Source organism: Cololabis saira, chromosome 6, assembly GCF_033807715.1.
Source record: "Cololabis saira isolate AMF1-May2022 chromosome 6, fColSai1.1, whole genome shotgun sequence".
Lineage (NCBI taxonomy): Eukaryota > Metazoa > Chordata > Actinopteri > Beloniformes > Belonidae > Cololabis > Cololabis saira.
The window spans coordinates 27,128,321-27,155,379 of NC_084592.1; the positions used below are offsets into that span (position 1 = coordinate 27,128,321).

Genomic DNA, 27,059 nt, shown 5'->3' on the forward strand with positions numbered 1-27,059 from the left:
GCAGGGATCATCAGGACTTAGAGGTGTGGTGGTGAAATGAAGCACTTATTCCCAAGTATTTAGAGCTGTGGAGAAGTTGTATAACCAGTGTTTATCCTATAATTGTTTTGTTCCGTACTCACATTTGTTCATATATGAGTGTTTGGCTTGAGGATGATTCTTCTTTTTCTTTTTTTTTTAAAAAAAAAAGCAATATTTACATCTTTCATCATGGAGTTCAAAACACAATCAGTGATTGGCTAACAAAACATAATGCTTGTTCACAGAAAATGCATCGGCTATATGTAATAACACTTGGGGAGTCACTTCTGGGGAGGTATGCGCCTGTACACAGGCGTATGCACTGTGCATGTTTGTACACTGTATGTGCACATGCTGGAGCTCACGTGTTCGGCCTTGTGCATGAGGGGAAAAAGAAAAAAGTAGGAAATGGGGATGGAGGGAGTGAGAGTGTGGATGGAGAGGAAGAGGAAATTGTCCGGCCCCTGCCCTCTGATTGTGTTCGGTGTTCTAAGGTGGTCCAGCCCAGCCCTCTGGGACCGTATACTCATTCCAAGGGTGCAGCGGAAGGAAATAACTCAGCCTTGTTCGTACGACCCCACCTCTTTCTAACCCCCTCTCAAAGCTGCATGGCATATCAGAGAAACAGTCAGACAGCAACAAGGGGTCCAAATTTTTCGGTTTATTCATGACTGCTGAGACCAGTTGCCCCATACGCCCCCAAAACCCCAACTCCCACATCTCAATCTCTTGCTATTATTCATCCCTTCCACAGATGTCCTTTCTCCAGTATCTTCCCATTTCCTGTCTGGCCTCTTTTCTTCTCTCCTCATCTTCCATCCCTGCCTCATCACTGCGTAGCTTTCGACCCCTCTTTCTCCCCTCCCTCCACAGGGAACGTTGCAGCTCTGTTTATTCTCCAAAGCTCCAACTTCCTAACAAGGTAAAGCCTAACCCGAGCCCGGGACTCTGCGCCTTCACACCCAATATGGAAGTCCTACCTCTTCCCATGTGGCCCACGAGAGTTGTTTACCAAAGACTAAGAGCGGTGCTGGACGTGGTCCTCATGGAGTGACACATGGCTTTAAGGCTTATCAAGCAAACTGACAAGTATGCTTGGATTTCGCACACAGGGGAGCATACTGCGGAGCTTATGTCACAGTTAATGTGTCTGTAATACTTGGTGAAGGCGTCAGGGTCTGCTCTGTCCTGCGTCTGAAACGCACCGATAACTAATCGTAGATGGTGAAGAAAACATGCCTCACATGCACAACCATTTGGCCGTGAACTTTTATTCTAGACAGTAAATAATCATTCAATCATTTATAATTAGAAAAAAAGAAATCACATTTCTTGTAAAGAAGCATACATGTTCTCAATTTAGGATATTTTTAGGATATTTGATATGTACAGCCCTCTTGAGGTCATTCCACAGCATCTCAGTGTGATTAAAGGCTTTGATTGGACCACAGCTAGGACTACTTTCTCTGAAGCCTCTATGGTGGATTTAGATCAATACTTAGGCTCATTATCTGGATGCATCACTCAACTTCCACTAAACTTCATGCTTGTGTGCCTTGTTGGCATTATCGTGTAAGACACATGCATTCTGCAATGCATGTGAATGTATCCATTTTTCACAGGGTGCTCACTAGCTGGGAAGATGGTGGATGCTGAGGAGATATTCAGTCAGGGCGGTTCCATACACATCTAAATGAAGCTGTTGGCAATAATCTAGCTAAGGATTAAACTGCAGTTTCAGAGAAATCTAAGTATACATGCGCGAGAAGAGAATCCATTATTGAGTGAGGTGCGTTCGACTCTGCAATGCTAGGTGGCTCCACACGGACTTTTGAGTCGCGTTCTTCCGGTTCCTTCTTTGTCTTATTCTTTTTCTCCTACTGTGTTGATATTCTGCCTTTCGCGGTGTCGTCACTTCCAGAAGGGGGAGTCCTGGGGCAGTCACCAGCTCGGCTAAGCATGGATTGAGTATACATGCCGGAATAACTCAAACTAGGATCGCATTATCTGGCACTAATAGCTCGATCTCAAGAGCTTCAGTTCGGTTCGACTACATCTGGCTAAGGTGTACACATGGCTTTTAAAAATTCTATATCGGTTGGATTAAGGCAACAATTTGACTTTCTGTTAGTGCATTTAAACGTACTGACTGAGATAGAAAAAAAAGTGTTCAGGGTTAGAAATTGTCTCGACTCACTTACCTTACCTTTAACTAGATTAATTTAACTAGTCTAAACCATGTTCTCCCACTCATGATAACGTTGACTGACTTTTCCTTTCATTGCTATGCGTTTATTGATGGATGTTCAATCAAGATAAATGAAATGACTGTATAACTGTTTTATCAGCTGAAGTACATTGTGTTTGGTTATTATTTTGACTTAAATGAAGATCACATTTTGTGTCAAATTTACCGTTTTATTTCAAAGGCTTCAAATATTCTTCATTGCCACTGTATCACATGTTCTTCCTCAGTTAGCCTTTTTCTCATGGATTACACGTCCTGCCTTAAAACTTTGGAAGTAATTCCTGAAAAATGAAGTGCAAGGACACACAGGTGCATCGTTTATAGAAGGCAGTTTTAGTCCTTTGACTATTAAATGTGTGAAACATGTGCACTGTATTGATAATTAGTTTAACTGACTGATTTGCATATTTTATGACATATGCTGTTATGCTCAGCATGTTTTATGAGAGAAGTGATAAAAACAGACCAAAAAAAACTGTAATTGGCGGGTGATCCAGCTGTGCTGTTGTTCAAACTTTCAAAATCACCATGTGAGACATCATGGTCTAAAAAATCGTGCAAAATACTCTTCAATCTTTTATTTATTACCTTTTTTGCACTATGATGGAAACTCACGAGTATTTGAAGCAAGTGAAAGAGTTTATCTCTGTTTTATATATTTTTCTGTTTATCAGCAGAAAAAAGTATACAGTACTGTAAAACTAATAACAGTAAATTTGGCCATAAAAACAATATCTATAGCTGAAAATCTCCTTTCTCTGTTTCATTATTTTCATCCCAGTGGAGTTGATCCGCATCCCATGACGAACTGTGTGTCATGTTGTATAAAAGTTTCCTTCAGTCTGACCCTGGGAACTTACTCGCTGTGTGTATCTTGGTCGTATTTCACGGTGCCACCCACATTTAAAGGCCTCTAATTAAGAAGTTAAAAAGGCCTTTAAATGTTACCCCCCCATGTGCAAATATAGTCCAGCGAAAGCTCAAATAGAAGCTAAACACCACACGATGTGATTACATATTTGACTCTAAAAAGGAAGCTTCCCGCTGTCTCTAGTTTCAGTTTGTATACAATCTTTGTCCGCTGCTGAAATGTAGGTCAGGTTGTCACATTATGAACAGATAATTAACCCCCGTCTCCACAATCCGTATTTATCTACATAAACTTTGTAGTTTCACTGTCAATGTTCAAACTTGTGTGTTAAGTTGCCAGTTGTTTTCTTCTATTATAGGGTAGCGTGCCTGTGGGGACAGCAACCTCAACTGTGTGTATATTAGTCCTAAACCTAGCCATCTAGATTTTATAGCTAATTCTATTCATATTGGTTTTTAATATGTAACCATAAACATGTATTTTTAATATCTAAACATAACCAACTGTGAATCACAGTGAGGCTGAGGAGCTAAGGAAAACTTCAGGGTAGTGTATGACAGTCCAGCCACTCACAGCAAAGGTCCCAAGCCTGGATAAAAGGGAAGTGTAGTGTCAGGAAGGGTATCGAACATAAAAGCTTAGGCCAACTCAATATGCAAAAGCTCAAAAAAGGAAATTAAAACAGTCAAAACAGAAATATTAAAAGGTATTAAAATGGAAAAATTCGGAATCTTCTTATATCAAAGAAAGTATACTGCTGCTAAGGAAAAGCAGTGTGTTAAATGTGAACGATTTCAGGAAGTATAGAGTTGTAGAGAAACTCTCACACAATGTCAGAACTGGACACTTTCCAGATTCACATCAAATGCTTATCATGAAAAAGACAAAAAAAAAAAAAAAAAATCAAGATAGATATTAGAAATGCTTTGAAAAGTGTGGCTTGAGACAGGAAGAATAACTCATTACATAAGGTTTCGAGCCTTCCAGGAAAAACATAAAGCCTTCTCCTTTATTTGGAAAGCCTATACCTCTGCACACTGAGCTGTGTTTTGGTTTTCAGTCCTTTGAGGGGATCTGAGAATTTATGAGCTGCCGGTCCAGGTGCTCTCCCCCATTGACCTTATTTGTAGACCCAGTGGGAGTCCACGGAGAAGGCTTGAAGGAAGAGGGATGCTGCAAAAAGCACTGGAAGCTAGTTAAATGTCATTTTCTTTATTTGATTGTAATGAAGTCATCTCTGTTGTAAAACAATGTTGTCTCCCACGTGGAAGATGTCAAACCTTCATACAAAAAGACAGGCACAGTCAAAGAATTAAAATAACTCACGCTTGTCCGGATGAGTGTAGCCCATACACACAAAGGGGGAATTGCGGTATATGGAACGTAACTTGTGTGGAAAAAAAAGAAGTCCTTTCTGGGTATTAATCTTATTTTTATGATTAACATCACCAATCAGTTTTTAAAGTATCACAGGGGAACTTACAGTTTTTAGCTCTTTGGGTCCACCTATGTTTGTTAAATGGGCTGAAATAAAGAGTTTTTGGTGACAACAGAAGTTGATGTAGCTCTTTGTTAAAGTTGATTAAACCATGTGAAAGCAGCGTTTCTTCCTTCAGAGTGATGAATCAAGTCTTTTTCGAGGGAGCCAGAGTCCGAGGAGCACATCGCTGACACTGGGCAGCATTAGCAAGCTGACAGCAGATATTTGACTTCGACCACAGAACAAACACTGTGGGATTTGAGTGGACCTTTACATACCTCTTTACAGATACTCAATGTCATGATTCATAGCGCCCCACGCAGTCTGGATTTCTGCGCAATGTTGAACAGATTCTTATGAACTATGAAGCTTACAATATTTTCTCTTCTGCCCCCCCCCACCCCCTCCCCCCTGTTTTCTCCAGTGTGCCGGATAGTTTGCCACAAGAAATGTGAAGCCAAGGTAAGAGTCATAAAAGTTCACACTCAAAAACACCAGCAGGAATGGTTTAAATGCCACATTTAAAAGGTTAGCTTTTCTTTTTCTTATTTGAGAGAGCATGCTTTTTAACTTTGCTGTTAAAATACAAGGGAGTCCTTGGATAAAATGTGTTTTTTAGGTGGGGTCAGATACCCTTTTTAGGGCATGCGCCTGCATATACATTTACAGTTGACACTGGGATGGGTGGAGTTTGGGGAGGTTATGTTCTGCAAAAAAAATCTTAAGAATGTCTAAACAAACGCTCAATGTACCAGAATATGTTTACATTGGATGAACTTGTGTCTCTTGGAAATTGCCCCCGTGTCTAAAAATAGGAGACCTCGAGATAGATCTTGATTCGTCCCCTGATTCATGTTGTTGTGGAAAGGCTGGGTCACATACAAGAAAATGGGAGGGAAAACGGAGAGGAGCTACTGTCCGTGCCGGCCGACGGAGAAAGCTTTGTCTATATGGAGACACATTTTCCATCTGGGGTTTACAGCTGGAATCGCACACATAAACATAGAGCACTTACACGCACCTATGCACACACCCTTCATCTGGTTTCAATTATTGAAATGGGTGCTGGTTGGCAGCTTTGCCCAATTTCTGTTTTACTCGCAGGAAATGCCAAGGGGAGCAGATAAATACTAGCAGGGGGCCGGCTGTGTGGGATGGCAAACCTTGCTGTTTGGGACTAAAATGGTTTTCTTCTAATGTTATTAACCTGCTGTTGTATATGTGCTACAATTTAGTCTCTTTGACTGGAGAATTATGATATGATGAAAAGTCACATGAAAAGCACGTATTGGTCAGATGTATAACCAGCACGTTATACCAGCACCAGGACTCCCTGGAAGAATCTTGTATCTCACTGGGACATTTGGGACATGGGACAATGGGGACATTTCCTGGATAAATAAATGCCAAATAGAAATAAAAAAAATAAAAAACGTGAGCTGACAAACTGTAGTTTATCGCAAAACAACGATTCAATTTAATTTATTTATTTAGGTATTTATTTATTTATGATGTTTTTTATTTTTATGATGTTTGTGATTATATTTTAATTTCTATATGGGGCGGGTATATTTGTGCTGTGTTTTCTATGTTAAATGTTGATTTTATTATGTAAAGCACTTTGCGTTACTCGTGTATGAAAATTGCTATAAAAAATAAAGTTTGATTTGATTTAAAAAAACACTAGCCTAATATTTCTCAATATGACTAGTGCTTGATAGCTATATTGGTTGTTTAATTGATCAGAACCCCCACAGAGTTAAATTTGGTTTAGTTTGATAACATTTTTAAAATTTGAAAGTGTGTACAGTATATGGTCACATGCATGTGTATGGCGGTGTCACTAAGGCTAAAATCTTATGAACGCACAGCCTCATGAACTTGTAGAATTGCTGAGATGAGTTTGTTTTCTTTATTAATGTCTCTTAGTGAGGATAATTTGGTGAATTTGACTCATAGAAGAATTACTTAGAGGAGTAAAAAATGTTAAAAAATGAAAATGTTCTCGCATAAGGCTTGTTATACCTTTTTAAAGGTGACTTTGGTAAGTTAAGATGGTTTATTCATTCCAGCTCTGACCAAAGCTTTGCAGCAACAGCTGCTTTCCTCATATTTTCTTCCTATGACTAATACTTCTAAATATCCTCAGTGGCTTGGCAGTGATAGTGCAACAGCATTTGGAAGGCATGTGTTATGTGTGTGGGCTTAATTTTCCTAATTGCTGCAGTGTTTGCACCTGTGAAGGTGTGGAAAACATGCCTGCTGCAGCTTGCACAGGAGATCACCGTTGCTGCTGCTATTAGCAGTGGCTTTGCCACGACTTTTAATGTTGGCTGGTTTTGTAATGAACCTGTTGTTTTTCCCAACCCGCGTCTGCAGCCTGCACCATAACAGTGACGGAGGGGGTTATTAGACGTCTAATTTGTTTGCAAGTCTCAGACACATTAGTACCTTAATTGGGTACTTTTATTTCAACATGTTATCAAATACTTGAGTTGTTTTGCGACTTCAAATCAGGGCAAGATCGGATGAATGGGAAATGAGGAATGTAAAGAAATATTTATGCAACCAGTCGTTCACACGGTCGACTGTTCAGTTGGGTTCAATGGTAATTGCGGCCAATTGCGCTGTTCAGTTAGCACGTAGCTACATTAGCTGTATCGTAACACCATATTACCTAAACCACAACATTTTAACTTTAAGCCACAACTGCATTTAAAATTGACTGTGACTGGGGTTTTACAACAAGCTCAGTTTCAACTCATTTGTGCTCAAACTGGCTGGAAACTGGAAGAGCACGCACAGCTAATGTTAGCCAAAATCGAGATTTAGCCTTCGGAGTCGGTAGCTATGCCCTTGGTGAAATTATTAATCATTATTTGAACTCCATGAAAGTATCTATTAACAAAATGAGCATATAGGGGGAGATGTAGCCTATGCCACTTTTGATAAGGAAAAATATTTAAACTTTTAAACTCATCTGTGTCATTTTTAAGCAAACACACAGACAAGAAGACCCCTGGAGGTGCTGCTTTTTCACAGAAACTGAGTGAATTTAGCTATCAGTTGTGGCAAATCATGCATAAAACTTTGTGTTAATGAAATATAGAGTATTACTTGATGCTTGAAATACCTTGTCAACAGTTTTATGTAGAAATAAACAACCTATTATACGTTTAAGTTTCAACTAGGCCGACAGCGAACATGATTCACGTTGCCATTTAACCTATCTACTGTAGTTCTAAAATACTTCTATTTTTTTTTCTTATTATTATTCTTTTAAATTTGTGCCAATTCCTTTTGCAGCCTTTTCCTTTTCTTTTTTTGTCTGCATATTAATGGTACTATGCTGGTAAGAACCTAAGGCATATATACGCTATGTGCATTGTTAATATATAACTTTTTAAACGTTCACATTATTCATTTGAACTGTATTTTAAGTTGCAACTTTCTGCAGATATGTTTGATTGACAGCCAGCTTACCTGTGAAATATCCACTAATGATACATCTAGTCTGTTACTGATCAATCACAGCAAAGATGGTTGTCAGCAGCCATCTGCTGGCCGCAGGAGCCTGACAGTGGAATTATGCTTCATTCAAGTCAGATAGGAGCATTTGACCCTTGCCCCATGCTGATTTCAAACACAACGCCTTATTTAAATATCTAACTACATCATTGTGATGTCATAGAGAAGTTTTTGTACTAATCAGCAGATTACATCCGCTACCTAGAAAGGTGAGAGGTGAGGTGGCGAAATGTGAGCGCTGTGGCTAATTTCTCTTTTTGTCAGTACCATCTATCACATTTTCATCAGACTTGGTGGAATTGTGGAACTTGTGCAAAATAAGAATGAATTAAGTTGTTAGTCTGGTTTACATTACAACCCACTCCAGCTTTTACGCTGCCGCATTAAAGATCAAAGAGTGATGAATGGCACATGCTTGTTGATATGATTTGAATTTCAGGAAGCCGAAGGTTCAAATTTGTGGGAGGAGCTGTCACAGAAGTCCAGAACAAACTGCCAGTTTCTGCATACACAATTCTGTGACTTTCCATCTCCAAAAATCACAGCAGCATTTCCTTTTCTAAACATTTCAGCTGGAATTTGTCATACTTTTGGCAGGAAGCAATTTGCTAACAAGCTTGAGATGAAAAACAAGGGAGGGACTGCGACAGGGTCAAGAACGATCACTATCGGCTCTTAATCATGCCTGAAGCAAAAGGTTACATTTTCATAATTTATTTACTTTACAAACTAACTCTTTTTTTTATATCGAGGCCGTCAAAGCACTAGGAACCTGAATCAAAAAGCTGGGACAGGTTTCCCAAGTAGACATGGCACTTATAAATCTCTGTCTGGAGATAAGACCCTGGAGATAAGGCCAACATGTGTCCCATATTTTACCTGATAACTGCAAACAAATGGCGTGTCCCTTCTATCCCCATGAGAATTTGCTAACAACTGGATTTGAAAAATGTGTTAAGTCTTGTTGGTAAAATTTCTCGCCTGGACGATGACGGGAAGGAGCCATAAACGGCAGTGCGAGGTCAAGATTTCACACACACACACACACACACACACACACACACACACACTGCTGGTCTGTTTCTGATTTTATGACCTGTTCACATCTTCATTATTTTACTCAAACTTGATTAAAAAGAAAAGAAAAACATTAAGAGGCAGGATGTCTAGGACTTTCCATCCATCCTGCTGTGAAAATGCTAAGGAAAAGTAATGACTCAAGACTCATTTCAGTCTAAAATACCTGATATAAGCTCCCATCCTGCACCCACAATTCCACTGGGCAACATCAGTGTTGCAGCCAGCTAGACAACAGTCTTTGGAGGAATTATTTGTTACTCTCAAATATTAAAGAACCAAACTGGATCGGCCAGCAACACAGTACATTTCTATGTTGGGAAGCATCAGCACATGTCCCTTAGACTGTATAGAACAAAGAGGTGTGGACCGAACAAATTCCATTTTTTTCTCTGGTAATGTTGGTTGGTTGCGCATTAAATTCAGGAATACGTTGGTGCTGAGTAAAACTTCTTGGATTGCGGTGATTCTTCGTAGCCTGTCAAGTGTGTTTTGAGAAGGAAACCACCGTGTTCCACCCTTAATGAGGAAAGCGGTCTGAGAAAGCAAGCAATACAAGAGCATGCACTGCATGTTTTGAAAACGTGGAGAAAACCCCTCAACTGCATGCTCTGTTATTTCAGACTTGTCTTTTGTGACCCTTTTGGTTCCCTTCACTGGGGATGTTTTAAGTGAGCCTTTTTTGTAACTGCAAAATATTTTCTTCATTACATTTGCCGAGTAAAAAGTTCATACATTTTTCTTCCCTTTTGCTCAGTGTCGTAACATTTTTATCAATACAGTAATTCCTCGTTTTTCACGGGGGTTACGTTCCAAAAGGAACCTGTGATAGGTGAAATCCGTGAAGTAGTTATACAATTATTATACAAGGCTTCAAATTGCGGAGATCAGCACCACCCCACCGCGACCCGAGTAATTGGATTTGAACGGAAGAAAATGAAAAATTATTATGAAAAAAAAATACAATTACAGTAGGACAAATTGTGACTCATGCGTATTTCACTGCTCTTCTGGCTGTGCTGCTGCATCCTGACTTTAATCCGCTCTGTAGCATCTTTTTCTTCTAAAGGAACATAGCGGAGGAAGCGGGGAGACTGTTTAGCCAATCAAAATGCAGAACACAATGCACAATGCAAATCCGTGAAGCAGCCAGACCTTGAAAGGTGAACCGCGTTATAGCGAGGGATTACTGTACTTGATTATTTTTTCATGCTTATCAAACATAAAAAATGACAGTGGAAGGAAAATACTGACCAATAGCTGGGTCTCGGTATTCAGGTACAGTCTCTTCCATAAATCTATTCCCTTTTTGGAGGTTTCTGGAAGAAATTACAAAATATTTTTTACAGTCATTCTGGCACTGTGTGCATGCCAGTGGCTTTGCCAGCACTTTTAACATTTTTCAGTGATCTCCTGAAGCTATAACGTTCCTGATATGGCTAAGAATAAGACCCTCCACCTGTCTCACATTATTTAGTGCCTCCAAGTCTTTGACACATTCATGAACCTTTATTCACACGTGAGGTGCATTTTTGTAAAGAGATGAGGTTTGCAACTAGTCTGGCCCTCACCTCGTGTACGTCATTTAGATCCTTTACCTGTGGGAGGGTAGAGCAGCTGTTCGGCTGCCAACAGGTCCCCAAATCCTGGGTTTAGGCTTATATTCTTCTACAGGAGCTGCTCTGTGTTACACATCCAGATAACTCTACATTTTCCATTCTTTTTTGGTTAATTTTGCATTGCAAGACATTGGGCATTTTTATTACCAGCAGGTGCCATGGAGATGATAAACCTGGAAGAAAAAAAAAATGTTTAAATGTTTTTCTTCTTTTAAATTCGTTTACCTAGAGTATAAAACCTACTGAGTCGAAGACTAACAGTATGTTTTTTGTTTTTTTTTAATTTAAAAAATGTTGGCTCACCCCGTCTCCGTCAGAATACTTGATAGTTCGTTTAATGATCCAGTCATGACTATCATCTTGGTCGGTCATGACATCCAAGTCTTTCTTCCTCAAGTATTGTGGCAGTTCCCTGGTCCTAATTAAATGCTATCATCCTAACACACTTAATTGTGTGGAAGAAAAATGAATTATGCAAATGTATCTATTGCTGTCATTTTTTACAGTTTTTCACAATTGTTTAAACACATTTCCTGATAGACTACCTCACTTTCTCAAAACTCTAAACACAAATTACAAAACTCACACACAAAATGCAAAATCCTACACTTCACTTGCAAAAGCACACTCTACCCTCAAAACAGTGTTAACTCTTCACTAAATGGTATTTCCTTCTCAAATGCCAAACACATACATCATTTGAGTAGACATTTCTAAGCACCCACTGAACACTGATGTGCAGAATGGAAGACACTATAGTATGAATGGAAAACACTATATGAATGCCTAGGTAGAATCATGCATTTGTATGTTCAGTGTTACACCTTCAGCTGTTGGATGTAATATATCACCATGTAGTATTCTTATGTATAGGCTACTCAAATAGAAAACAACACACAATTCTTTACTGTAACAACAAATAATATTTTTACAGTACAGTATTTGGACTCAAATACTGTACTGTAAAAATGTGACATCACAGCAAGCTGTGGATGAAAACTTGACAGAAAATAGAAACAGAACAAAAGTATTAGGCTGCATCCTGCCTTTCATCCCTGGCTGGCCACAGGACCTCATCCACGTCGCAGGCGATGTTCTCCCTGGCCAAGCAGCGGGGGAAGAATCTCCTACAACGCCGCATGAAGCCTTGACAGGCCTCAGCAGTGACATCGCCACATGCGTCCTCCATGGCCTGCAGCAGTGGGATCCGTGTCTGAGGATTTCTCTCGTATACCTTCCATCTCCAGGCAGAGAAAAACTCCTCAATTGGGTTGAGGAAGGGAGAGTATGGAGGGAGATATAGGACATCAACTTCTGGATGGACCCTGAACCACTCACGGACCAGAGCAGCCCGATGGAAACTGACATTGTCCCAGATAACAACCTGACCACTTCTGTGTCCTCCATCTGGTCTGGCTACAATGATATTGTAGAGCTGGTCCAGGAATGCTAGAAGAAGTGCAGTGTTGTAGGGGCCAAGGGTGGCATGGTGATGGAGGACGCCGTGGTGATTGATAGTAGCACATATTGTTATGTTCCCTCCACGTTGGCCAGGGACCTCTGTGATGGCACGCTGGCCGATGATATTCTTCCCTCGGCGCCTTCTTTTTACAAGGTTGAACCCCGCTTCATCAATGAATATGAATTCAATGGCAAATTGCTGATTGCATATTGCACAACAGCCTTTGGAGTTTAGAAATGTGATTGACTGTGTGTTCTGTGTGAACAGCAAGAGAGGGAATTCAGGAAGAGTGTGCAGGATATTGGGAATTGTGTGTAGTGTTGTGAGAAATGTGTGGTATGGAATGGGAATTTGAGTCTAGAGCAGTAAAAGTGCTTGGAGTTCAGCAGGATTGGTTCAGCCACCGGAAACATGAGTTTCAGGTTGTGCACATTGTGTCTGATGTTCCAATAAATGTGTTTAAACGATTGTGAAAAACTGTAAGAGATGCATTGACTTATATTGTGAAAAAAATTGACAGATTTTCCATCCTGACCAGTTCTGATTGATGAGCACAATAGCTGGATGTTGGTGCATATCTAATCATCATGCCTAATATTAATATATTTATGTAAGGATGCTAGCCTTCGATCTCATGTCCCAAGTTGAACCTTACAGAACTGCAGCGGCCACTGTAGACCCTCACTAGCAGTCTGATAAATGAGTGACTACTGAAACATGACTGAAGTACATTACGCTTTTCATTCACTTCCTCTGTCCTTTGCGCATTATGCAGAAAACAATAAACGTCTCAACATGCAACTGAAATGTACTAATACAATTAACAGCTGAACTTTTCTTTCAGAATCGCGGGGAAAGAATCTGAAATGTTTCATGTTGATTTTTGGGTCGCTTGTCTCTGGAAGTTATCAAAACCTGTTTGTTTGCTCCAGTGCCATATGCTGCTGCTTTGTCGAGGCCCCTGGTGTCATTAATCCTTGCAATGCATACCCCTAATTACAGAGACAGGTAAACAGCCCATTTCTGTTTGAATATTCAGTGTGGTTTCAAGTGTTCTTGTAACTCCAAGCTGACAAAAAACAGCCTGCAATTGATGAGTTGTAGCACATATTTATTACAAGTGTCATTGTATTTCTTTCTACTTGTCTAAAACATAGCAACGTTTTTGTTGCTTCTGAATTGGCAGTGTATAACTAGGTATTTTTTACGTGCTTCTTTAGGAAAATTAGTCAAGAAAAAGTCATATGTATACAATTTTTGAATCTTTATAGTGAACTGCAATACTTTGCATTGTGGATAGATATTCTGATTACTTGTGTTTTGAAAAAAAAAAGTACCATACTTTTCCATGCCCTACTGAGATCTAGGAATGGGAATATAGAGATGGGTTGATTTTTTGCTAATAATTCATTCAACAACATTGAACTTGCATAGACTTGACAGATAGAGGAAAATTAAAATAGTGTGTTCATATTCCAGTTATTTCCACTATACTGTGTGGTTATGGCACAGTAGCTGCACGCTGTGTGTTTTCAAGAAAGCAGCAGCTCATCTGATCACGCATAGAACTAGCCAGCAGCTTTAAGGCTAACTGAATTAGCAGTCACAGGACACAGCACATGTTTTCTACTTGACCTCCCCCCTTATGACACTGAAACATTTATAGCAATAAAAGTCAAGCATGGGATTGCTCATATGGTCACCAATTTATAATGGAAAGTAATAGGCCTGGTTTTAATTTCAGTGTATTCAGTATTGTCCAATCCCATATTTTTTCCAGGTTAATTAATCACAGGAAGAATACAGAAATTATTGATGAAGCTGCACTCAGTTCTGGTGTTCTGTCAGTGGGGGGGGGCGGGGTTGTATATATGACTGTAAATAATGTCTTCACGACACAAAGTTATACTTCCTGTACAGTGTAAAGGTATCCTGAAGCTGAAGTATATATATCTTTATTTAAACTCGAAAATCATTGAGGACGAGCCCTCATTTACAATGACTGCGTTTACATGCAGTCAATAACCCTTTTAAAACCCGAATATTGGCAATAACCCGAATTTGCACGGCCATGTAAACACCAATAACCCCTTTGAATAACCCGAATTTGCTCATATTCCGGTTTTTAAAAACCTGAATATGACCCCTGGGTTAGTGCTTTTAAAACCCAAATATTCTGTGATATAAACGCCAAACGGAATATCCCGATCTAACGGAACATGAATTTGTTTTCTGCGCATGCTCTGTTCGCAACGAATCCTGGTCTTCTGAGTCCAGGACTTACTTCTAAACACGGCGAAACGCAAGACCACGCCACACTTTTGGAGTGAGGAGGAGACTAATCATTTCATAAATGTAATGAAGGATATGAACATTTTGGCATTTGTAGACTGTAGAAAGTACGGGGATAGCGAGATTTACAAGAAGGTGAGCGAAATGTTGCGCGAAGCAGCATTTGTTTTGAATTTGGATACAGGAAGAAGAAGCGGAAATGACGGGAATTGCGTCATCACGTTCTCCGCGCGTCGCTGGTTTGATCCAGATATCCCAAATGATTAATCACCATGTATACAGGGATAACCCTGTTTGCTCACACATGTAAACGGAATATTCCGAAAGTTTCAGTAACCGGAATATTAGCAATAACCCGAATTTTGACTGCATGTAAACGTAGTCATTGACGTCGAGCAAAGCAACCCCACAGCATTATGCTCCCACCACCATACCACCATGTTTTACTGTGGGAACTGTTTTTTTTTTAATTCAAGGCCAAAAGAACTACTGATTAACGTAGTACACATTTACCAATAATTGTATTTATTCAGGCCAATGTAGAAGTTTGTAATACAATTATTGGTAAATCTGTACTGGAACTATCACTAGACCTCAAGTTCCAGTACCTTTAAACAGAAATAACCATGTCCATGAGGACGTTTTTCATATATGGGAGGAGCTAGTTTAGCTGTCTAAAGCCCAAGATTTATTCCTGTTATTTTAACGGGGAAGGGGACCTCACTGACAAATAAAACGAACAAGCTTGAGGTGCTGAGAAGCACATACAGGAACATCAGGAATGAGGTATTAAAACATGGCTGCAGGAACATATTGTGGACTTCAGTGGCTCTCTACCTGCTTCTAGACCATAATGTAAGCATACAAGAGTGAAGTAGAGGTCAAGGGATAACAGAGTAATCTTAATTATTACCACAAAGGAGCATTTCTGCAACCCAGACACTTGGTGTAACTTTGTGTCCATGTTGTCAGCTAACCAGTTATTTGTTGATGCTGCATGTGACATCATCACTTCAGTTGTTGCAGGTTACTGTAGTTATCCTTTGTCTGGTGTTAGCTTTCTGTTACCATCTCCGATGTTAATGGGTCGGTTTTGACCCGTGTTTTAAATCATCTCTAAAATACACTAAAAGCAATTATCCATCATCCAATTTTTTTCTCATCTCTTGGTTACATTGTTAGGCTTCCTTATCCATGAAAATATTGGTTTTAATATTTTTGGTATGGGACTCTGGGCCTTTTTTTGTCAGTATAGCCCTGGATTTCAATTTTAAAAACTGGTAAAATGAGCCTCAAGAGAATCATATGAATAAATAAAAGGTTGTTGTGTTACCTGGCTTTACTGAGAGGTATTAGAACACATATCTTAAATAAATTTGTTTCATTTATTTTTTCATTTTAATATTATTAACTATAGTAACATCTATGGTGTTATGGATAAATTTCGACCCATTTACTTCAAGGAAATTTAAAAAAAGTAAAAGGTAACAATTTCAACCAGAGCATTTTATAATTTAGTGAAAAAAAAATGTTGGATATTATTTTGTTGAAATAAAGGTTCCTGACAAAGTCAAAAAGCCTTGATGCAATAAACGCATTTTTGTGGTAGTTTTATGAATTTAAAACCTAAGAACGGGTCGGTGGCGACCCTAACAACAGACGAAGGTTATGGCAACTCTGGGGTTTTTATTCCATTTTTCCTCTTTTTTTTGCAAAATATATTTATTTTTCCTCTGTAATTTGCACTACACCAATAACCATTTACTTTTAGAGATTAACAGTATTATTATGTTATAACTTTGAAGTATTATTCCATGCAGTTTAACTAAATTCAGCTCATTTCAATCGTAAGTGCATAGCTTGCAATTATGACTGATGATGATTTATGCCAACTTTACAAGCATGGTTTCACTGATCTATGAGCTTTATAAAGACCAAAAACAAACACTCAGTCATGTCTCAGTGTTCTAGTGTACTAGCAAATAGTCTTGCACAAGGAGTAGGAGTTTGGCGATGCGTTTAATAACTGTAGTGCAACGTGCATAGATACAGCAGAGAAAACAAACAGGAACGCCCTGCTCTTAACATGATGGAGTAATCAAGACTTTGTTGGAAAGAATCTCAACAGTGGGCCAAGTGCACGAAGGACACAGTGATGGAAGAGGCGAGCTTTAGTTGGGGAATGTCTCTCTTGAAAATACTGTCACATGATTTACATGTAAAATCATTTTATTGCACATCTCTTACCGAGACACGAATGCTGAACGAGCACCATCTGGTCTGGTGTCACAAAGAACCCCTGACGGCTGCAACAGCTGTGGGTGCTGAGACTTGTTGAAGAAGCCTTATTCATTGAATTTATGGAGAAATTGGGAGATTTCTTCTTTTTTTCCCCGTTAGCTTCCCATCTAACATCTCCTGCACATCAGTTGATTTAAGGTCAGGGATTTGCTTCCAGTGTGGCTCTAGTTTGCTCCGTCTAAGCATGACCGTGCTGGAGAAATACTCGTGTTGTATCCTACTCCACAAACTTGCATGGGTGTTGGTGAAATGTTCCATTGGTCACTGGGGGACAGGGATCAGTCCAACTGTTGCTTGGGAAAGCCTGAGTCAGACGCATGAAACTTGACCTCATCCAGACTACTTTCTCTCGATGTTCCTCCATATTCTTCTCTCCTATTTAATGTTCATTTTTTTATGTTCCACTATTGCTCTACTGCGATTTTTCTCTCTCTGTTTCTATGTCTTTTTTTTACATCTCCTTAAGGAATTGATATGTCCTGTTCTCCTCCACATTTTTCCTGCTTGAAAAGGGGAAAAACTGAGTGGTGCATTAGTCAAGTCGGAGGGATTCGTGCTCACTTTCAAGTGAAAGAGAGAGAAAACTATCCAAGGTGCTAAAAAATAAGCAGTAAAAGCACCAAAGCAAAGCAGTCTAGTTGTCCGTGGAGTTGCAGGTGTGATTACAGTGAGCAGTCACAGTACGGGGATGGCAATAAAAGCCAGGATGCAGGAACTAGACCAGACTGAGAGAGACATATTAGCCCTAGATGGAGACGGATAGCTTTCACTGGGATGTCACTGTTGGCCTGCACAATTCCATTGCAGTGAGTGTTGCGGAGCTTGAGGTACACACACAGACGTGAAAAAAAAGGAGGGAATTCCCACTGCCCACAGTTCAGCCCGGCCCCTGCATTAAAGGTGTCTATCTCACATAAACAAACATGTTGTTTTGTTAGCATAAACCACAGGTCGCCTCTCCTGCCGCCCTGCCTTCCTTCCTGGCCCTTGTCATTAATAGCGAATTAAATGACGCTTATAGTGCCAACATCTGGTGAACAAAACCTCAGCTGAAGGTGCTGCTTCTAGAGCTGCCTTCCATGTAATTACTTCCTAGCAACATCAAAGGCAATGGCCATTCTTTCCATGGCTTCGTATAATTCTTGATGTGCTACAAATTTGTACCAAACATTCCTGTGTAAAGCCTCTTTGTCTGCTCCTGGATAATTGATGGGAGCTTGTGAAAGAAAATGAACATTCTTACCACAAGTATGTTCAGTGAAAGTCTAAAAAGTGCTGCTTGACTAAGACTTCAGGTGAGAATAAATCTTGTTGTTCAAGAAATTTGATTTCTGTAATATATGTATTTGGAACCAGCTAGACTACCATATACGCAGCGGAAAGTCATCTGGTGCTACATTTCTCCCTGGCTACTTAGTTTTGTTTTTGATTCCTTATTGTTTTGGCTTCATTGTTTTAATTCAGGCCCATAATTAATTTCCAGAAACAGCAGTACAAGCCAATATGAAACAAACACTTCACTTGTGCGTCTCCTGTTTAGTTGTGGTTGAAGCGTTGTAATCAACATATTTACAGTCAGATGATTAAACTGAATCATTAATACTCTTTGTAGTTGACAATAAAGGGGACATGTTTATAAATAATAAATATTTGTTTGATAAGTGACACCCTGCCACAACATAAAACATTCACTGCTGGAGCTACATAGGACTGATAAGATGTTTCAATGGGCCATTCAGGTTTGCAAGGTTCTGATGACATCACAGACCCAGATCAGGGCAGAATAATCCGACTTCCCCTTCCCCTTTCAATTTAGATCATGCTGCATTTGGTGTTCTTCAAAAGTAGATGGTATACACACAGTCGTAAAGGCATGGTTAAAAAGGGAGCTGTTGCAATGTATCTCAGTCATATTTGGATCAAGGCATGCCACAGAGATTTCATTTAGTTTCGGGAAATGATGACAACTTGTGGGAAAAAAGAGCACAAGCTGTAATTTACCAATTAATTTCCAGTGTAGGTGATGGCTGAGGAAAGTATCAGTTTATCTAAAGCTACAGTATTTCAGTTTAGCTCAATTCAGAAATACTTCATTAATCCCCTAAGGGAAATTAATGCCATCTGTAAGACTAATCATGTGGATGTCTTCCACATCTGCCCTTTTTTTAATACCAAAAGTTCTTTTTTTGGTGTGCTGTTCAGTATTTACTTGCCAAGGTTTAGCACAGGGACTAGGAATTTTAAACAAACAGGCTTGATTCTGGCTTCATAAAAGCTAAGGGGTTTTATTTGAAAACTGAAACAAATCAGTCAGTGTTGCCCCACATTGTGTTAATCAAAATCCCTTCTAAGAAGTGACCTCTTGGCCAGTCTTTTGACTACAGGTCTTAATGTGTAATGTGTTGCTAAAAATGATTACTAGAACTAGTTGTTCATCTAGAATGTTACAAAGACATCCGGATAAAGCCTGGACAAGAATGAATGCCATTATGACATTTTCAAGCACACTATTCTGCAATCTACAAGTTTTTTTTCTTTTATTACAGAGCTAAATCACTAAATTTCGCACTGTAAGAGATTAGCTGTTGAAAGAGAAAGATGCCCAACAAGACAACTTAGATGGTTAAATAGTTCAGTTTCGACTTCTTTTCTTCTTTTTCCATCAAGGTTTGTCTTTTCCATTTTGAAGTTGGATGAAGTCATCAGTATTGTTGACATGCAGGTCAGTATGTGATGGCGTTGAGATGTTGGAGACAGATGTTGCTCTGACTATTTGATCAATACCATTCGGTAGAGGCCATCAGATCTCTTTGGATGTCGGAAGTTATGCAAGCATTGTATCCATCCATCGTGGTCAGCCTTTCGTCTCAGCTCTGTCTTCCAGGTAGTCGGTTCTCCTCTCTTTAGATATGGTCCTTACATTTTGGTAGTGACAGAAACCATTTGATGGTGATTATAAGAGGACGGACATAAGTGTCCTCCGTACGGTGGCTGGACTCAGTCTTAAAGATAGTCTGAGGAGTTCAAGCATCTAGTAGGACCTAGAAATGGACCTCTGCATAAAATGAAGCAAGTCGACTTGAAACATGATTGTGATATCTCCTTGGAGACTTTCCAGATGTTTGTGCCCATCTGGGAGAAGAGCATATGGTATACCCAGAATTCACTGGAGGGTTCATCGGTCTTGGGAAGAATTTGAGATCTTCCTGGAGGAACAGGAATATGTTGGTGCAGAACATCTGCAATAACCCTACTTTACCAGAAAAGGATGACCTAACTTGATGCATGTATAGAAAAGGAATTTATCAAAAGGTGAACAGTTTGAGTGAAATGGTCCCCCTTACTTTATCGAAGTGCACCTGCGAAGTTGACCATTTTTCCAGCTTCCGAAATTAAATTTACATTCCTATCTCAGCATATTGACATATCTGGATCTTGTTAAAGTGTTTTAATCAAACCTGCATGGCTCAACGTCTTTGCTATTCGCCACACATAAATAGCCGGTGACTGATAACGTTGCCTCTCGCTGACGTTGACTACAGCTTTGAATTGAAGTCAATAGGTTCATTCATGGCACTTTCTCTCGCGCGGCGGCTGTAGACGGAGTGTGCGAGTAATGGTGTATGTGTGCCCAAGAAAGAGGGGGGGTGGAGGAGACTCATATTTAACCTGTAACTTGAGAAGCTGATAACAAGGACAGAATGAAAAATGAGCATCAGGAGTGTGTGTGTGTGTGTGTGTGTCTGTCTGAGAAAGAGACAGTGAAACAAAAGAGCTGTGCTTTTGTTTCTCCAGCTCATGTCCCAGTCGCCTCTGATCTTCCTGGGAAATTCACTTCAGTATTTTTTCCCTCTTTCTCTTTACTCGTGTGTCTCCCCGTTTTGTAGGAGGGTGAAAATGTTTCGACCGGGAGGGAGGAGAAAGCAGTGAAAGAGAGGGGAAATAGTTGAAGTCCGTCACCAGACTTCAGCTGCTTATTCAGCTCAGAGTGCTGCACTGCGCCGTCTCCAGTTATGGGATGTTCAGATTTGTCTTGGCTGCACTTTTTCCCACTCTCGCACTCACATTAAGACTCTTTAAGACGTTTTTTTTTCTTGCTCGATTTCTTGGAGGAGGCTGGGAGACTGACTGTGGGAGAGACTATCCAGCCCCATTAGCCTGAAGCACGCACACACACACACACTCTCTCTCTCTCTCTCTCTCTCTGTCTCTCTCTCTGTCTCTCTCTGTCTCTCTCTCCCTCTCCGATACACACTTGTACACTCCTCCGGCTTCGCGCTGCACCAAGGTAACAGTGAGTGGATTCAGCTTTAGCCATCTGGTCGGAGCATTGAGGAAACCTCTCCGCTGCACACAGTGGTGGGGGGCGTGTGAGGGAAAGGACAATGCAGCAGCACTAAAACACAAGGAAAACCAAAGAGTGATATCAACACACAAAGACCCACTCTTTGAATAAGGATGGCCACAGCAGTGTTTCAGGTAAGGAGTGGGATTTAGGGGCCTGTCTGGGTTGCGAGTTCCTGGAAGTGCAGGCTGCGCTGCGCTTCGTTTCACAGTTAGCTCTCTGCAGTGTGAAGCTGATGGATTGCTACATGGAAACGGAAAGCTCAAAGAGCTGTCTCACCTGTGTTTTCAGGTGTGTGTCACCTGACAGGTAGATTTGCCCATATGTAAGCAGCGCCGCTCTGTTTTTTCACCAATATGTGGACGTGCAGCTTTGTGTTTGTGTTACAAGCATGAGTGTGTTAAAGTGCTCCCAGTATATGTTTGGAGTAAGGGATGAATGTGTGAATGAGTGTGAAATTAGAGTTTGTGCGATGTGTAAGTGAATACTATGTATGTTTGCGTAATGTAAAGCACTGCTTGTTTCTGTAGTGCTGGTATGTGTGTGGTCTTCATGAAGTTGGCTGACCGGCGGTCATGACAGCAGTAACTTCTCTTCTCTTCTCTTCTCTTCTCTTCTCTTCTCTTCTCTTCTCTTCTCTTCTCTTCTCTTCTCTTCTCTTCTCTTCTCTTCTCTTCTCTTCTCTTCTCTTCTCTTCTCTTCGAGCAGAGTTCTTTCTGTGTGAAAAAGTGTGCGTTTGTGCTCCCCCAGTGAGATTGCCGTAGCCATGAACTTGGATGCAGTGTTTTACAACGCGACCTTCAAAATCTGCTGCACGGAAAGCGTCTCCCTTAGGCGTGAGAAAAGCCCAACAGCACTTTGGGAAGTTTTTGGCACGTTGAGGAGGCTGTAGTCGTCTCCCGTCAGCTTCAAATTGGGGAAAAAGGAGAATAGAGTGAAAACATAGAGCATATTCTTGAAGAGATTTGAAAAGCCAGCTGTGCGGAGACAGCTGTCAACCCCATCTACGGGTGACCGGATTCTACATAGAGCTCCCATTTACCATATGATTGTATGAAAGTTATGAGTTATGGGTGTTGGCTGTGTTTTAATGCCTATAACTGTTCCAGTTAGTACTTCAGTGTACTACAGTTAGTACACAATGGCTGCTTTCAGCTGCTACCACTGGTTGTTGCCGTTACTGTATCATCACTGTGCTGTTCCAGTGCACATCCAGCTCTGTGGGTTGTGTGCATGCTGTCACTTCCAAGTTCCCATCAAGTACACTGAGTAAAGCAGATGTTGTACATGGCAGCACACAATATCCCCCAAGGTCCGGAGACTAGCTGCTCTCCTACTGCTGTAATGGTTTTTGGTGATTGGGTGAAACGTAATTAGGAGCATTGCACAATGTAAATTAAAAGTAAAGTAAGTATGGTCTTAAAGTTGGATTGTAAAAGAGCAACAAAAGCAGCTAAAAGGTGGCCCGCTGGTAAACAGTTGAGTTGTGGATCAAATGTAGGTAAAAATAATGTGTCCTATTTCAGCATATTCCATTGCAGATTTTAATCGACCCACTGTTAATCATATGTTTCTTATAGATCTTCTTTTTGTAAAGCATTCACATTAACAGATGTTAATTTGCTTCAAGGTATGCAAATTACATATTCCAATTAGCTTTTGTCGAAATGGTGGACCCAAGAACCCCAGAACATCAGCCGATGGGGGGACACAGGGGGTTTGAAGCATTCAGCATTTCCAATCTCACCTCAGAAACTGAAGAAAAGAAGAGTTGCAGAGGACTTTACCTATCAAAGTGGCTTTTGGAAAATGAGAGATTTGGACATTTTACATTGAAAGGGACTGTATAGTAGTTTGTTTTAAAAAAAAAAACAAAACAAGAGCTGGTGGATTATCTTTCGGCTACAGACCAGAAGTCGAGACCAGCAAAATTGCGATGAAGCCAAATCTGACCACAAGAGGCACGGCGTCATGAGCGAAGTCAGCAGGAAGATGATGGATCGTGATGGAAGATGCCACGGATTGAAAGATGGCTACCTCATGTATGAGGTCAGATTCAGCGTCATCAAAGGTTTTCACACTTCCGCTGTGCAGCCTCAAGAAAATCTGCCAACCTATTTTGTCACCACAAGTATTCAGTTCGCTGTAAAATGCGCTCTAAAGTTCTTCTTGATTTTTCTAAAAGCCATATTGATCAAAAAAACTCCTCTACAACTCTTCTTCTTCATGTGCGGCCCCTTCACATGAAGTTATGTGGGTTCACTTCCATTTTCCACCACTATTTTCACTGTTTAATGGGTTTGTTCAATAAAGACACTACAAATTATAAATGTTTGCATGCTATCATCTGAAACATATTGCATTTGTCTGTTACAGTGATTTGGATTAAGACCAAATTAGGTTCTGTGACTAATTAATGGTTACAATCAGTCTGTTTTCTTTTTGCTACGGTTCAGGTTAGTGAATTTATTACTATGATCTAGCTGACTTAGCAGAAAATGTGAGCAGCTGTTGCTTTATTGTAGCTTGCACGATTTGTGTGACTTACACATTCCTTCAAAACGGCATCGCTGTGCAGGAGCTCTACCCGTACAGGTCGTGTGGGAATGCCGTACTGGATTTCAGGGAGACATTCTTTATCGTTACAGTGAAGACCCCCACTGTGCAAAAAAAGGGAAAGTAGTTGCAGAGCATTTTGTGAAAGTGTGTGTTGAGAGTCTATGAGTGTGTGTTTGTAAGTGTGTGTGTGTTTCTGGGATTTGGGATAAGTCAGTGGCCCGTTGACCATTTTAAAAAAGAACAACACCAGCATGAATTCTCATGCTCCTCTGATGATGTAATCCTTTCTTAGAGAGTGTGTGTGTGTGTGTGTGTGTGTGTGTGTTTCAGTCCCTACAGACACAACTTTAGTGCTCGGATTATCACATTCTATAAAACAGAGCATTGTGTTTATTTAGTCTCCCTCACTGATACTGATTAGAACGGCACAAAAGACTTGTTTGTTGCTGTGATAGCAAAAGAGGGAGAGATAATTTTAAACGTGTTCAATGTTATAGTCAAGTACAGTACAACGTTTGCATAACCAACAAAGGTTAAATCAATACATGCTATATTCTCCTTATGAGAAAAACCAATGTGAACTTTCTTATATGCCTGCAAAATGCCTTTGCAGAGATGCAATGTGTGCACAGCAATTTATTAATACCTTTTGTCCTCTGGGCTCACTGTTGGCACATACTGCAAAACTGTAATGTATTAGAAACATAAATAATCTATAGCAGTGCCAAAGCATCATGCCCTCTGCTTGGGCTTTTAGTATAATTAATAGCATGCCTTCAGTGCACAGTAAAAGCTTCGCATTTATCAAGGGCATCATAATGTTTCGCTTATGGTAGTTACTTAGCAAGTCATCTGGCACGTATGAGAAACTGCTGTCATAGGCCCACAGGAAGGTGTTTAAAAGAGTGTATGAAGGATCATATCCGGATACTAATGTTGCAGTAAAAATGAACAGTGGACCCCTGTTGAACATGTTCGGACAACTTAGCACTGTAAAGACATGAGAGAGCCCACCAACCTGGACCAAACCCTGGCTGGTTTCAGTTTTGCACTGCAAAGGGGTCTAACTGAAACTGCTCATCATAAGTAGATTGATCTTTTTTCTTGAGGTATTTCTTGGCTGCAGTGGTTTGTGGAACCAGCTTTCCTGGACTTTGTTGGGCTGTCGGGGCTCAGAGAGAAAAAGTGTTCATCTTTTAACTGGTAAATTGATGCATAAATGTCATGTTGAAGTGTTGCCGGGCAAAACTCTACAACCTCATACTTTATCCCCTGCCCCCCCCCCCCCTAATAATGACCCTGGTTTGAGGTTTTGCGCACAAAAGCGCTGTATGCTGTATTTAGAAGGCATATAAATATAAGAAAAAGTACTCTGTGTACATGGGCAAACAAGAAACACATTGCACAGTGCTTTGTACTATTTCAAGGGTGAACTATTTACTTCCTGCTCTCACAGTCTAATATTCTTTAAATAGAGGAGCTCCATATAAAATTGGAACATTATAGTCAAACATTTAATGAGGGATAATCTTTTAAATGACTCCATGCAATCAAGGTTGAGGCCTGGTATAATGGCCCTTTCTTGAACAGACTTTGCAGATGCATTAAGCAACATGCTTTGAGAGAGAAGGGGGATGAAAACTCCTGCCCTCCCCTTCATTTGTTTGATTCTGGGCTTTCAGTTTGTCAAGGAGCTTCAGGGTTTTGATCAGCAAATGACACTGTTCCTCATTTGCAAAGAGGTAAACCTGATCAGATGAAATCCTAACCTTCCTGCACATAAAATCCCTTCCACTGAAGGACTCAGCTGATGATGGCAGACCACCAACTCAAAAACGCAGATGTTTTTACATTACAGCATGACACTTATTGAATGTGGCTCTTTCAACGAAATTCAGCTGAATGGTTATTTATATTATAGAAAAATGGAGAGCTTTGAAGGATTTACTTAGATTTTAATGCCCTGTTGCCTGCAGATGCATCGGCTTAGATGTGTTTACTGGTGGAGAAGTAGATTCTCTTCCTCTGACATCAGGCCCGGACAATATCAAGTTGTGCTTTAGAAAAAAAACTTGATAGGAGTTGATGAGTATGAGGGCAGATGATTGAGATGCCTGCAGCCAAACTGTTCAACTTAGCTCAATTTGAGGATCAGATAATCAGCTTTTTTCTATTTTGCCTTCAGAGAATAAATATGGTCAATACTCGCTGTCATTAAAGAATAATCACAATATACCCAATCGAGACAAAGAAACGTAGACCTAATTTTAGTCTCTGGAGTGGCCAATGGCACTGTTTTTTCTTTCTGTCTTCTGTCTTAAATTCTTATTTTTAACAATGGTGTTTTTTTTTTGTTTTAAATTGCAGCCATATGCGATGTAGTCTATCACCATCTTCTGTTACTGGACACATGGATGTGCATTGTCTATGAACTGTCAAACATATCACAGGCACTTATGGCAGATCTACCTTCCCTTGTCTGTTTTTTTTTGTTATTGAGCGGATGACTGCTGTTTTGAAATAATTAAGAAACATCAAAATGACATAAATATGATTATACAGATGACGTCATGGGCTCTTTTCTTTTTTTTTTTTTAAATGTTGTGTTTGCAACAAGAGCAGCCTTAGCTCTTCCCACAAGCAACCAAAGGCCTGCACAGAATCCTGATGTGACTTCACACTGGAAAACCAATTTCAGCTGAAATCTAAGGATCTCTGATGTCCAGCGTCTCACCTGTAAAGGTTGAAACTTGATTTGAACAGTCATTGAGATCGGTAAAGAAAGACAGACATACAGAGATTCCTTGAAGTATCATATGCTATAAAAAAAAACACAACATTCAGGTTGTGGAAAAGAAAATGATTGGTAAAATGATGTGAAAAGGTTTCATACATTTTAAGTTTAAATGAGACAAATCATACGAAATAATGCAAAATTAGCTTCCATATGACTGAGCATCCATGTGAACACTATGTGAAGTATGTGCTTGTGTTGGTGCCAGCAGGCGATGAGGGTGGAGAAGTTGTTTTGGTTTTTTGTTTTTTTTTCTCCCGCTCTTGTTCTTATCAAGCCTCCATGTCTCCATGTGGAATGTTTATAGAAGCAGGTCTGTTTCCTTGCTTTACCAGAGAGCCCTCGTATTGTTGTTTGCCTTTCATAGCTGACTGATGGGGAAGGGGGCTTCATCTGGAACAAAAAGGCAGGAAACGTCGGTGCCAGGTTCCTGAATTTGCCCCAGAATCATTCACGTCCTAA

The 27,059-nt window shown here is 40.1% G+C and overlaps 1 protein-coding gene across 4 annotated transcripts in view; it reads left to right on the forward strand.

Moving 5' to 3' along the window:
- Positions 1-27,059, forward strand: part of tns1b (tensin 1b) — a 202,965-nt gene that overhangs the window by 81,319 nt on the left and 94,587 nt on the right. For 3 of the 4 annotated variants that reach the window (XM_061723873.1, XM_061723874.1, XM_061723872.1), the window contains exon 3: positions 5,045-5,082. In XM_061723873.1, coding sequence (XP_061579857.1) covers positions 5,045-5,082 — 38 coding nt within the window. Of the gene's footprint in view, positions 1-5,044; positions 5,083-20,914; positions 21,379-27,059 lie in introns of those variants that run through there. The other variant, XM_061723875.1, reaches the window with a different exon arrangement.